This window comes from Cervus elaphus, chromosome 30 (assembly GCF_910594005.1).
Source record: "Cervus elaphus chromosome 30, mCerEla1.1, whole genome shotgun sequence".
In the NCBI taxonomy this organism is placed as follows: Eukaryota; Metazoa; Chordata; class Mammalia; order Artiodactyla; family Cervidae; genus Cervus; species Cervus elaphus.
In genome coordinates, this window is record NC_057844.1 from 25238906 (window position 1) to 25253667 (window position 14762).

Sequence of the window (14762 nt, forward strand, 5' to 3'; positions counted from 1 at the left end):
CCCAGAGAGTTCAGAAAACAGAAACTTATCTGTAACTTCTATCCCAAGAGGGAAATATAATCATTCCTCAAAGGAACTGATTACTTTTGACTTCTTAAATTTCTCAGGATGGTTTTACTTTGAAACGATTTTTATAAGAATCTTCAGGTGATCTAAAGATAGAATGTTAAAATGTGCTGCCGTAGAGCCATTTGCTGCAGGGCTTTGCAGATTGGTCTGCACAAGAGACTTCTACTTAAGCCACTTGATCTAAAAATAGAATTAAAATATGCAGAGAGTGTTGAATACCTTCTGGGAAGCTTTCTGAAAGCAGCTTGTTCAAGGTGCTGCTGATGTGGACGGACAGATGTGGAGGGCTGGTGTCATGTTACTAACTGAGAGATAATCTACAGGGTTAAAAAAACATCAGAGCAAGAGCCAGAGAGCCTAGGAAATGCTCACCTGGATGGAAGGACACCCCACCCTCAACAGGGTGCCCAAGGCAAAGGCACAGTTTTCTCAGAAAGCTGCTTTGGAATTGCCTTAATGTGGGGGGAAAAAAAGACGGGGAAGCTACAAGACATGCCGTAAAGCATGGCATGGAATATTTCCAAAGCAAGAGTGATTGGTCTTCTTTGAGGTCAGGGGGACCTCTCTCAGGGGCTCCTGTGGCTTCCCTTGTTCTGAGCTGCATGGCTTCCTGGAGCACCAGCCTGAGTAAGTGTGCAGCCAAACACACCCCAAGGTTAGGGAGCGAGTTAGCTTGTTAATTAACTAACTAACTGATTCTGTAACTTTGGAGTTAGTTATGGGAGATGCTCAAACTTCAGAGATACGCATTCATCTGACAAATATTTATTGAGCATCCACTCTGGGCCAAACGATTCTGCCACTCGGGATATAGCAATGGGAAACAACCGAAACAAAAAACTCCTGGCTTCGTGGATTACCTACTACTAAAGAAAGACAAACAAGAAATTTTATACACACATACACACACACATACACATAGGGGGCTTCCCAGGAGGCACTAGTGGTAAAGAGCTCACCACCCAATGCTGAAGATGTAAGAAACATGGGTTCCATCTGTGGGTCAGGAAGATCCCCTGGAGGAGGACGTGGCAATCCACTCCAGTATTCTTGCCTGGAGAATCCATGGACAGGGGAGTCTGGCTGGTTACAGTCCACAGGGTCACAAACAGTTGGACACTTCCTGAAGTGACTTGGCACACACTCATGCATACACACACACACACACACACACACACACACACACGTCAAATGATAAGTATCTAGAGAAAAACAAAGGAGGGGAAGAGAATGGGGGAGCTAGACAAGCAGGCTTCCTAAGGAAGTGACACCTGAGTCGAGAGCTAAAGAGGGAATCGGTAGTGTGGGTACCTTTCCGAGCAAAGGGAACAGCATGTGCAAGGGCCCTGGAACCTGCCTGGCACAGTGTGAGGAACAGCAGCAACGCCAGGGTGAGTGGAACAGAGTGAGCAAGGGGGCGAGGAAGTCATAGAGGAGGAGGGGACAGGACCAGGTCTCATGGCCTGGGAGCCATGCAGAGTGCTTTAGCTTTGCCTGTGTGACACAAGAAGGTGGAGTTAAGTTGGAGTTTATAGACCTGAGTTTTCACTTTAAAAGGATCCCCTGGCTATTATATCGAGATGAGACTGTGGGGTGTGGGGGGTAAGATACCTATAAAGATTCTTTTTGTTATGGTTAATAATGGGCCTTTTCTCCCCTCAGTAGTTATCAGTTGCTTTGAGGTCACTTCCGGCTTGTGTTTGTTGCCACTTAGGGAAGACGGCGGTCCACTAGAGCAGACCCGTGCCTCCACCCGTCAGCGGCGCGTGTGCTTTGAGCTTTTGTCCGTGGTGGTGATGGGTCACGTGCGGACTCGCCTGTGCTGTTTCAGCCTGCTCTCCATCTGATGCGGCGCACCGTGAGGCAGAGGGCTTGGCACGAAGCCTTTCTCTGTAACCTTGCAACAGTTAACATGTCTACTGCTTTGACCTCTCTGGCCAAGAGCTTTAAATAGCCATTAGCAAGTTAGCACTAGAATCTCAGAGGCTGCACCTTCAGTATCAGAGGCAGGACCTCAAAGAACCTGGAACACTGCCTTCTAACCTGAGGTCTGTCCCTACTCTTCCTTAAAAACCAGGCACACTGCCTGAACTCTTCTGAATGACTCAGCCACCCCCACAGATTCCCAGATCTGAGAGGCACCCTGGCAGGCACTTACACATATTATTGCTTTATAGTCACTCTACAAGTTAGGATTTCTTAGACCCATTTTACAGGTGAGGCAACAGAAGCTCAGAAGAGTTCAGAAGCTTATCCATGGTCCCACAAGTGATACGGATTTTGCACCCATGGCTCTGTCTTTCAGGCCCAGTTGCTTCCTTCTGCTGGAGGGGAGGGACCCTCCTGCTTTTTCATCTCAGCACCCCTCTTAGTTCAGTGTTGAGGAATTGAATCTTTTGATATGGAATGAAAATGATTGTCATATGCCACAGCCACAGTATGTCATAATCAACTCTGAGATGTTGAAATAAGGCCCTCATTTTGTACTGCAGTGATGAAATTTTACAGTCATTTACTTTAAAAATGTAAATCAGAAAAGATTTTGTGTTTTCCCCCCAAGAATACTCTAGAAAAGCCGTCCCACACTGAGTTACACTGAGCTCCATGGGAGGATTATTAGCATCTTTATAGGGAAAAAATGATGAAGAACTGCTGACATATCACACCTGTCTGTGACTGTGCAAAATAAAGCCAAGGTTATTTCCTGAGGTTTAGGGAATGATGGAATAGCCAGTTTGGGTCACTGGAGTGTACAGTGTGCCTGCTTTTTTAGAGTGGCTTTTAGGATGGCCCTGATTTCCAAATAATGAGGAAAGCCGCAGTCTTGAAAGGACTGCCTGAGCATATGTGTGCTCTTACGGTCATTGAGATCAGGTTGTATTTCTTAGAAATGCACAACGTAATATAACCCTAGTCAATAGCAGTGTTCTTCCTGAGCACCTGTGACTGCGCTGTCACTGCAGCCAGCACCATTGACCCACGTAAGGAGCTGCTCCAAGTTCTTGGTGTGAAAGAAGACTTGCGGCAGGACGGACGCGTTTCTTCTTTGCAGCTGCAGACGAGCTGCGTGTGTCCTGGCTGCTGGCTGTCCTTCCTCCCGTGGGAGAAGGAAGGGGTAACCGATCATTCCTGAGGCATTAGCCCCACGTAGTGAACTTACCGGGACTTCCCAGGTGACACTAGTGGTAAACAACCCACCTGCCGATGCAGGAGACATAAGAGACGTGGGTTTGATCCCTGGGTCAGGAAGATCCATGGAGAAGGAAATGGCAACCCACTTCAGTATTCTTGCCTGGAGGATCCCATGGACAGAGGAGCCTGGTTGGCTACAGTCCATGGGGTTGAAAAGAGTCAGACACAGCTGAAATGACCTAGCACACATACATGCACATTAAATGAGGCAAACCCGGACCTTCCCAGACATAATTATCATAGATTTCAAATCATCGAATTGCTTTGGGAATTAGTTTTTCACTTTTTTATGAAACTTTATTTTCTTGTACATCTCAAGGTGTTCTGTGGAAATATAGTAATGTTTCCCTTTTTCGTGAAAGGAATTATCCTGAGACAAGGGTTTAGTTTGTAGTTCCTTAGAAGCAGGGTCTGTACCTCGAGGTGATTTTTTTTTCATTTTTTAAAAATTATTTTTGGGGCTATGCTGGGTCTTAGTTATAGTACGTGGGATTTAGTTCCCTGACCAGGGATTGAACCTGGACCCCATCACTGGGAGTGTGGAGTCTTAGCCACTGGGTCACCAGGCAAGTCCCTCAAGGTGATTTCTGGATTCCTTCTTTCCCAGTGGATTTAGTTTCCTGGTCTCAAAATGTCCTTTCCATTTTGCCTTTGAATGTGTGTAAAGTTTCTCATCCCTGAAAAAGCAAATCCTAAAAAAAATTTAACACAGAACATCATACTGTTGCAGTAATTACACAGGATACTGAAGTATACTTAATATCATGAGAAAATGTTGACAGTATTTTTTGTTGTTGTTGTTGACAGTATTTTAATACGTGAAAAAAGGTTATAAAAGAGCCTATAGAGTATGATCCCAATTTTATTTAACATGTACACATCAAAGACTGAAAGCATATGACAAATGTGAGTCCTGATTATTTCTAGGTTGTGGATTTGTGGCTGATCTGTATTCTTGGCATCTCAGTATTTTCAACTTTCCTTCTAGTGGGCTTTCCTGCCCCTGTGAGGATGGGGTGGGACCCGGCATGTCCAGGCGAGCTGGGGTTGCTAGTGAGAGAGGAGAGAGAGAGAAGGTAGCGCCAAGGGGCACACACCTTGTCAGAATCACAGTGTGTGCGTGCAGTGGGGCATTCAGCGCTGTGCTTCGTCACTCAGACGTGTCTGACTCTCTGTGACCCCGTGGACTGTAGCCCGCCAGCCTCCTCTGTCCATGGGATTCTCCAGGCAAGAGCACTGGAGTGGGTTGCCGTTTCCTCCTCCTGGGGATCTTCCCAACCAAGGGACTGAACCCAGGTCTTCAAAATTGCAGGTGGATTCTTTACCATCTGAGTCACCATGGAAGCCCAAGAATACTGGTGTGAGTAGCCTATCCCTTCTCCAAGGAATCTTCCCCACCCAGGTATCAAACTGGGGTCTCCCGCATTGCAAGTGGATTCTTTACCAGCTGAGCTACTAGGGAAGCCCATGGTAGTGTAGTTCACTTGGGCCCAAATCTGCTTGTTCATCCTGTTTGTTTAGAGATACTTCAAGTCTTCAAGTAATAGCTTTAGGGGACTGACTTTGTACCAGCCCGGAGGCGGCTCTGTGTGAATTGAAAGGAGCCGCTGCTGCCCCCTGCTGGAAGAGTCTCATATATGTATATAATAATCATACAAATCTCGGGGTTTGTGCAGTGCACAGCTGCAGTCACAGTCTTGGGCGGGCCCACCTCCATCCTCTGGCCCAAAGCCCTGCTGTAGATTTGGAAATCTTTATTTTATATTATTTTTATAATTTATTTATTTATTATTTTGTTTTTTATTTTTTTATTGAAGAATAACTGCTTTACAGAATTTTGTTGTTTTTCTGTCAACCTGCGATAAGTCTTTGTTGCTGTGCATGGGCTTTCTCTAATTGCAGGCAGCAGAGGCTACTCTCTAGTTGCCATGCGCGGGCTTCTCATTAAGTGGCTTCTCTTATTGCAGGGCACCGGCTCTAGAGCTTCAGTAGTTGCAGCGCGTGGGCTCAGGAGTTGTGGCACAGGGACTTAGTTGCCCAGGGGCATGTGTGATCTTCTCAGACTAGGGATCAAACCCTTGTTCCCTGCGCTAGCAGGCAGATTCTTTACCACTGGACCACCAGGGAAGTCCCCTCCACAGTATTTATATGAGAGTGAAAGTGAAAGAGTGAAAGTGAAGTCGCTCAGTCATGTCCAACTCTCTGTGAGCATATGGAGTATAGCCTACCAGGCTCCTCCGTCCATGGAATTTTCCAGGCAAGAGTACTGCATTGGGTTGCCTTTTCCTTCTCCAGGGGATCTTTCTGACCCAGGGATTGAACCCAGGTCTCCCGCATTGCAGGCAGACACTTTACCATCCCAGCCACCAGGGAAGAGTAGTTTAAAGCGAATTTCAGCACTCATATTCTTTCTCCGGTATATTTAAGTATGTGTCTGAGCTGGTGGTGGGGTGATGAGATTTCCACAGGGGTGGGATATTCCTTCCCCACCACCCCATCCCACTCTGGAGGGAATCCATGCATATTTCTTCCACTTGTGACATCCCCCTCTGTTACTAGACTCCAGGACCATTGGAACACGCTCACCAGCCTAATTAACCTGCTGTTCCCTGAGCCTCCCCTCCATCATCTCTGTCAGTCAAGGCTTCAGAAGATAGCAGAAGGGAGCAAGCTGCAGTCTGACTCAGCAGATCCCAATCCAGCCCAGAGAGCCCTCAGTATTCACCACCACCAGGACTCCAGACTCCCTCGTCTCCTAAGGGGTGGGTGTAGGCACAACAGGTGGAAAACGCTGACGGAGGCAGACGCAGCCCAGGAACAGATGTAGTCCCAGGTGTGGGCGGGACTTCCAGAGGACCACATTGCCTGGCTTCTCTCTCGTCTCAGGCGGCACCTTCTTTGGGTGTTTATCCTTACTGCTCACTGTCCTCCCTGGCAATTTAGCATCTCGCAGACGTGGTTTAAAGCCAGGCTTCTGGCCTGTCAGATGGATGCGAATAAAATCCCTTGCTTACTTGACTCTTTAGATGCCGCTGTCTCTAGCCTTCTTCATCATGGGGTTGAATATCCTTCCTTGTTCCAGTGACCTTGGCCTGCTCAGGGCTTCCCCGTGCACATCCCATCCGCTCTGCCCCTTCTTCTCATTCAGGACGCTGAACTGCTGCCTCCCTGTCCAGGCTCTTCTCTGCTTTCTGTGCTCTGCCAGGATGTCTGTGGTTGCAGATAAGACTTTTAACAGGATTGAAAATCATCCCCTAAATAAAGACCAGAGTCAGATAGCAAAAAAACCCTTATCTGTTCTCCTTAGTAAGCTCCAGGAGGATTATGTATTTGAAGGGCATTCAACTCAAAGACACACTGAACACTTAGCAGCCTCATGCTCTGGCAGTTTGACGACCTGCTCTCCAGCCGCCCCAGAAGCAGGCCTTCCCCTGGGAGTTTATAGAGGAAGTCTGCTTGGATTTGCCCCTGTCTCACCTCCCAGTATGTGGGTCCAGCCAAGTAAGTCTGGGCTTCCCAGGTGGCTCAGATGGGTAAAGAATCTGCCTGCAATGCAGGAGAGCCTTGTTTAGTCCCTGGGTCCGGAAGATTCCCTTGGAGGAGGGCATGGCAACCCGCTCCAATATTCTTGCCTGGAGAATCCCATAGACAGAGAAGCCTGACAGGCTACATACAGGCCATGGGGTCACAAAGAGTCAGACACGACTGAGCATCTAATACCACATACCCCCCACATGTGGGTCCAGCCAGGTAACTGTGTCCCAGACAGTTAGGACCATCCTTCTTCTTACTCCTCAGGGCCAGGGCCGTGGGGATCAGACTCCAGAGTGTTCAGGGGAGAGAATCATGGAGGTGAGGCAGAAAAGGGAGAGGAAGGCTGAGCAGAGGAGGGGACCTGGTCTGACTGAGGCAATGAGAGGGGAACCTTCACCTGAGTATCAAGAGCTTTATCATTGTGACCCTGAATCAGTTTCTTCAGACTGTGTTGGAGTCTGTGGTTTGAATACATGACCCTGAAAGCCATTCTTTTCTAAAATTGTATTAAGGGAAAGGAGATGGGAAAAGGAAACCATAAAGCTGGCAGGAAGTAGTTACATAATAGTGCAAAAATTGCCTCCATTGCTACTTAGACCCTGATAAAGAAACTGAGTGGCTATGTCGGTCATGTTTCCTAAATGCAGGTCTGAGAAGCCCTGGAAGCCTTTCAGATGTATTATTTAAAACTGTTTGTTTTTTTTTTTTAAAGTACCGAAATCTGTCCCTATAAGTAGATTCAAGATCATTTCTACAATCCCCTTGCCACTGCATGGAGATTGTATTTACAACCATGTTGACACCTGGAGATAGAGATTTTGTTTCTGCTAAAAGGTTAGGGAACAATTGTTCTGGTATTTAATATTCCCTAGACTAGAACATCTTCATCTCATCTAACTCCAGTCCCTTGTTACAAATTTATGTTGAGTCTTTTTTTTTTTTTTTTTTGTTGCAGACATCAAATGATTTATTTTTTTTCTTTTCTTTTTATTAGTTGGAGGCTAATTACTTCACAACATTTCAGTGGGTTTTGTCATACATTGATATGAATCAGCCATAGAGTTACACGTATTCCCCATCCCGATCCCCCCTCCCACCTCCCTCTCCACCCGATTCCTCTGGGTCTTCCCAGTGCACCAGGCCGGAGCACTTGTCTCATGCATCCCACCTGGGCTGGTGATCTGTTTCACCATAGATAGTATACATGCTGTTCTTTTGAAATATCCCACCCTCACATTCTCCCACAGAGTTCAAAAGTCTGTTCTGTATTTCTGTGTCTCTTTTTCTGTTTTGCATATAGGGTTATCGTTACCATCTTTCTAAATTCCATATATATGTGTTGTATGCTGTAATGTTCTTTATCTTTCTGGCTTACTTCACTCTGTATAATGGGCTCCAGTTTCATCCATCTCATTAGGACTGATTCAAATGAATTCTTTTTAATGGCTGAGTAATATTCCATGGTGTATATGTACCACAGCTTCCTTATCCATTCATCTGCTGATGGGCATCTAGGTTGCTTCCATGTCCTGGCTATTAGAAACAGTGCTGCGATGAACATTGGGGTGCACGTGTCTCTTTCAGGTCTGGTTTCCTCAGTGTGTATGCCCAGAAGTGGGATTGCTGGGTCATATGGCAGTTCTATTTCCAGTTTTTTAAGAAATCTCCACACTGTTTTCCATAGCAGCTGTACTAGTTTGCATTCCCACCAACAGTGTAAGAGGGTTCCCTTTTCTCCACACCCTCTCCAGCATTTATTGCTTGTAGACTTTTGGATAGCAGCCATCCTGACTGGCGTGTAATGGTACCTCATTGTGGTTTTGATTTGCATTTCTCTAATAATGAGTGATGTGGAGCATCTTTTCATGTGTTTGTTAGCCATCTGTATGTCTTCTTTGGAGAAATGTCTGTTTAGTTCTTTGGCCCATTTTTTGATTGGGTCATTTATTTTTCTGGAATTGAGCTGTAGGAGTTGCTTGTATATTTTTGAGATTAATACTTTGTCTGTTTCTTCATTTGCTATTATTTTCTCCCAATCTGAGGGCTGACTTTTCACCTTACTTATAGTTTCCTTTGTAGTGCAAAAGCTTTTAAGTTTCATTAGGTCCCATTTGTTTAGTTTTGCTTTTATTTCCAATATTCTGGGAGGTGGGTCATAGAGGATCTTGCTGTGATTTATGTCGGAGAGTGTTTTGCCTATGTTCTCCTCTAGGAGTTTTATAGTTTCTGGTCTTACATTTAGATCTTTAATCCATTTTGAGTTTATTTTTGTGTATGGTGTTAGAAAGTGTTCTAGTTTCATTCTTTTACAAGTGGTTGACCAGTTTTCCCAGCACCACTTGTTAAAGAGGTTGTCTTTTTTCCATTGTATATCCTTGCCTCCTTTGTCAAAGATAAGGTGTCCATAGGTTCGTGGATTTACCTCTGGGCTTTCTATTCTGTTCCACTGATCTATATTTCTGTCTTTGTGCCAGTACCATACTGTCTTGATGACTGTGGCTTTGTAGTAGAGTCTGAAGTCAGGCAGGTTGATTCCTCCAGTTCCATTCTTCTTTCTCAAGATTACTTTGGCTATTCGAGGTTTTTTGTATTTCCATACAAATTGTGAAATTATTTGTTCTAGTTCTGTGCAAAATACCGTTGGTAGCTTGATAGGGATTGCATTGAATCTATAGATTGCTTTGGGTAGAATAGCCATTTTGACAATATTGATTCTTCCAAGCCATGAACACGGTATGTTTCTCCATCTGTTTGTGTCCTCTTTGTATCCCAGGAATGCAAGGATTCTTTAATATCCACAAATCAATCAATGTAATACACCACATTAACAAATTGAAAGATAAAAACCATATGATTATCTCAATAGATGCAGAGAAAGCCTTTGACAAAATTCAACATCCATTTATGATTAAAACTCTCCAGAAAGCAGGAATAGAAGGAACATACCTCAACATAATAAAAGCTATATATGACAAACCCACAGCAAGCATCACCCTCAGTGGTGAAAAATTGAAAGCATTTCCCCTGAAATCAGGAACAAGACAAGGGTGCCCACTCTCACCACTACTATTCAACATAGTGTTTAAAGTTTTGGCCACAGCAATCAGAGCAGAAAAAGAAGTAAAAGGAATCCAGATAGGAAAAGAAGAAGTGAAACTCTCACTGTTTGCAGATGACATGATCCTCTACATAGAAAACCCTAAAGACTCTTCCAGAAAATTACTAGAGCTAATTAATGAATATAGTAAAGTTGCAGGATATAAAATTAACACACAGAAATCCCTTGCATTCCTATATACTAACAATGAAAAAACAGGAAGAGAAATTAAGGAAACAATACCATTCACCATTGCAACAAAAAGAATAAAATACTTAGGAGTATATCTACCTAAAGAAACAAAAGACCTATACATAGAAAACTATAAAACACTGATGAAAGAAATCAAAGAGGACACAAACAGATGGAGAAACATACCGTGTTCATGGATTGGAAGAATCAATATTGTCAAAATGGCTATTCTACCCAAAGCAATCTATAGATTCAATGCAATCCCTATCAAGCTACCAACGGTATTTTGCACAGAACTAGAACAAATAATTTCACAATTTGTATGGAAATACAAAAAACCTCGAATAGCCAAAGTAATCTTGAGAAAGAAGAATGGAACTGGAGGAATCAACCTGCCTGACTTCAGACTCTACTACAAAGCCACAGTCATCAAGACAGTATGGTACTGGCACAAAGACAGAAATATAGATCAATGGAACAGAATAGAAAGCCCAGAGATAAATCCACGAACCTATGGACACCTTATCTTTGACAAAGGAGGCAAGGATATACAATGGAAAAAAGACAACCTCTTTAACAAGTGGTGCTGGGAAAACTGGTCAACCACTTGTAAAAGAATGAAACTAGAACACTTTCTAACACCATACACAAAAATAAACTCAAAATGGATTAAAGATCTAAATGTAAGACCAGAAACTATAAAACTCCTAGAGGAGAACATAGGCAAAACACTCTCCGACATAAATCACAGCATGATCCTCTATGACCCACCTCCCAGAATATTGGAAATAAAAGCAAAACTAAACAAATGGGACCTAATGAAACTTAAAAGCTTTTGCACAACAAAGGAAACTATGTTGAGTCTTAAACCTAGACATTTGGAGGAAAAGCATCAACTAAAATGTACTTTGAGCAGCAACATTCTCAAGACCCTCTTCACCTTTTCATTCTAAGAAAATGAGATAAAATAGCATAAACTACATTTTGATTGAGTCATTATATTTTATCTGAAAATGTGGCATGAATTTCATTGTAGGTAAAAATAGGCATTATTTCTATGACCTGTAAATGTAGGTGATAAGCTTTAAAATGGAATAGGCCTCTTTGAGGTACTAAGAGAAATGGATTTATAATTGTTAGTAAAATAAAATGTAAACTCCATTTATCATGTCCTCTGAAGTGGATTTAGTATATGCATGTAAGTAACATTACCATGGTACTTACTGTGTCCAGTTCTTTACTTCTATATGTCCCTGAAGGACTATTTGATGTTTTCTGCCTTATGTTGTTATTTTGCCTCTAATAGTATGAGATCTTCCTTTTAGAATGAACAAGCATGAGACTGAAAGTGACAGTTCAGTTCAGTTGAGTCACTCAGTTGTGTCCGACTCTTCGCAACCCCATGAACCGCAGCACACCAGGCCTCCCTGTCCATCACCAACTCCCAGAGTTTACTCAAACTCATGCCCATCGAGTTGGTGATGCCATCCAGCCATCTCATCCTCTGTCGTCCCCTTCTCCTCCTGCCCTCAATCTTTCCCAGCATCAGAGTCTTTTCCAATGAGTCAGCTCTTTGCATCAGGTGGCCAAAGTATTGGAGTTTCAGCTTCAGCATCAGTCCTTCCAATGAACACCCAGGACTGATCTCCTTTAGGATGGACTGGTTGGATCTCCTTGCAGTCCAAGGGACTCTCAAGAGTCTTCTCCAACAGCACAGTTCAAAAGCATCAATTCTTCAGTGCTCAGCTTTCTTTATAGTCCAACTCTCACATCCATACATGACCACTGGAAAAACCATAGCCTTGACTAGATGGGCCTTTGTTGGCAAAGTAATGTCTCTGCTTTTTAATATGCTGTCTAGGTTGGTAATAACTTTCCTTCCAAGGAGTAAGCATCTTTTAATTTCATGGCAGGAGTAGTATTAATACATGACAGCCTCCTTCTTTGTTCTTGGCTATGCAAACCTGAATTGCAATATACTTTTTTTTTTTTTCAATATACTTTTAAATTGCACTCATGGAAAAAATACAGATGATAATGAAAGCAGGTCAACCTCTGGGGCACTCGTGGTACTAATCAGTGATTGGTGACATTAAAATTAACCTCACAGATGATAGTCACGTCTCTTTAGGTGACAGAGGCAGATGAGATGGGAAGGGTGGTAAGTCTAAGTGGAACTCAGTGCTGGTGTCAGAAGACTGTTTCTGCCTCGCAGGCGTGCACCTGTACTACGTCGGGGGAGAAGTCTATGCCGAGTGCGTGAGTGACAGCAGCATCTTCGTGCAGAGCCGGAACTGCAACTATCAGCACGGCTTCCACCCAGCCACCGTCTGCAAGATCCCCAGCGGCTGCAGCCTCAAGATCTTCAACAACCAGCTGTTCGCTCAGCTGCTCGCCCAGTCTGTGCACCACGGATTTGAAGTCGTCTATGAGCTGACCAAGATGTGCACCATCAGGATGAGCTTTGTCAAGGTAAGGAGTGCTCGCTTCCTGATTCTAAGATAGAGACCAAAAGCACAGGACTTCCGGAGCGGTCCAGTGGCTAAGACTCCCTGCTCTCAATGCAGGGGCCCCAGGTTCGATCCCTGGTCAGGGAACTAGATCCCACATAGGTCAACTAAATATCCTGCATGCCACAACTAAGACCCAGTACAACCAAATAAGAAAATAAATAAGTAAAAAAATATATATTTTAAAACAGTCTTCGGTTGATGTGGCAGTTGGACAGCCAGGGCAAGTAGACAGCATTTTGGCAGGAAAACGCTCAATTGTTTTTCAGAAGAGCTCCTCCATGAGTATGACATCTCTTGTTTAGCAATTTTAAGAAAATTCTTAAGTATATTACTTTTGGAGGAAAACCAAGTTAAGGCAGTTACCTGATTTTTCTTTAAATAAAGAAGATAAAGTGATTATGATGGTTGCATAGGACTTAATGCTACAGAGATTTGTGTTTTTCTTCCCTCAAATTGCTGAGCACTGTGGTCAGTCAGTAAATGGTGAATTTACCTGAAATCGAATAAGACAAAGCAGACAGGCAAACAGAGGCAATTATATTTATAAATAAACTACAAAACAGAACTGAGTCTAATACAACAGAGTATGAATTAAGTGCTATTTACAAAAGTATAAACAGGTTGGGATAAAAACATTATGGGGCTTACGATTAATTCTGAAACAGTAGTAGATATTCTGTTTATGAATATTTGTTGAATTTCTCAATTAGATCTTATTAAAGTTGACATGAAGGTTGGAGAATGGAGGAAGTTACTTAGTGGGAAGGAAAAACTGGATTTGCATGTTGAAGCTAAGCCCTCAGTTTATCGTCCGCTATTTCATTCCTCACAAAGCACTTGCAAATAATTCTAATATTTCCAAATCTGAGCTTGTTTGCCAAACTGAGCATACGTGACAGTTTTCCCATGGTGACCTATCTATTCAAGGGGTATCAGTATGGCTTGTTACAGATTTTTTCAAAGTAAAATTTATTAATTCTGTAAAATTACCATGAAAAATGTGTCCCATTTTTCTACACTCTTATTTATAATTTCAGTAATTATTTTAAAAATGAGAATCAAGAAGTTTCCAGTTTAGAAAATGACTTCTTGAATCCATTTCTTTCATGGTTACAAAGCAGTTTTATTCAAATTTGCATGCGTGCTAAGTCGTTTCAGTCATGTCTGACTCTGTGACCCCTTGGAGTGTAGCTCCCTAGGCGCCTCTGTCCATGGAATTCTCCAGGCAACAATACTGGAGTGGGTAACCATTCCCTTCTCCAGGGGATCTTCCTGACCTAGGGCTCAAACCCAGATCTCCTGCATTGCAGGCAGATTCTTTACCATCTAAGCCACCAGGGATGCCTTTATTCAAGTTTACTGTTAAGCTTTAGAAGCATTTTTACACTGTAAAATTAACAGGCAATTAACAAATACCTGAAAGTCTTTTCAAACATTCTGATGCTTTAGAGCCAGCAGAGGGCGATAAATTGCTGTTAATAAACAACCATTTGACATACTTTTTTCTAGGCCTGTGTTAAAAATTGGGATGAAATGGCCAATGTCTCAGATACAATTATTTCACTGTATTATAAACTTGTATAGGAATCTGATTTTCCTAAGATCAACTAGATGTACTTGTCACATATGCAACCTTTAAATTCATAAAACTACATAATTCACAAAATAAACTGTGACTAATATTGCAGGGACTTAAAAAAAAAAAGGATTCCTAGCAAATATAACTATAGGTGATCAGTGTAAAAGAAATTGATAAGTTCTCACCACGATAAAAAATTGCAACCATGTGAGGTCATAGATGTTAATGAAACTTCTTTATTTTTTGCGGTCTCTCCTGTGGATGGTCACCAATGGCAAACTGCCAGAAGTGAGCCAGCATGGGAGAGGAGAAACAAGCCTTCTTCATCAATCCTGAGTAACACAGAGCACCCTCAGCTCTCACCTAACAACTTTCAGATCCAGCCATTGTTCTGTTTTGTACAAAATACAGACTTCAGCATTAAGGGGGTGAACATGCGTTCAAGCTCCCTTCCCTGGGGAAGACAGCATGAATTCCCGGTGTCTCTGATGTGGCTGGAACCCAGGCCCTCTCTAGGTCTGTGGTTTTACTTGCGAGCCCAGGAGGAAACCTCGGATGGGGACTCATCTTAGGGTGTCTGGCTGAT

At 43.2% G+C, this 14762-nt stretch overlaps 1 protein-coding gene across 3 annotated transcripts in view; it reads left to right on the forward strand.

Annotated features, from left to right (window-relative positions):
* SMAD9 (SMAD family member 9) overlaps positions 1 to 14762 on the forward strand; it is a 65815-nt gene that overhangs the window by 47379 nt on the left and 3674 nt on the right. For all 3 annotated transcript variants that reach the window (XM_043891571.1, XM_043891572.1, XM_043891570.1), the window contains exon 5: positions 12300 to 12556. In XM_043891571.1, coding sequence (XP_043747506.1) covers positions 12300 to 12556 — 257 coding nt within the window. The remainder of the gene's footprint in view (positions 1 to 12299; positions 12557 to 14762) is intronic.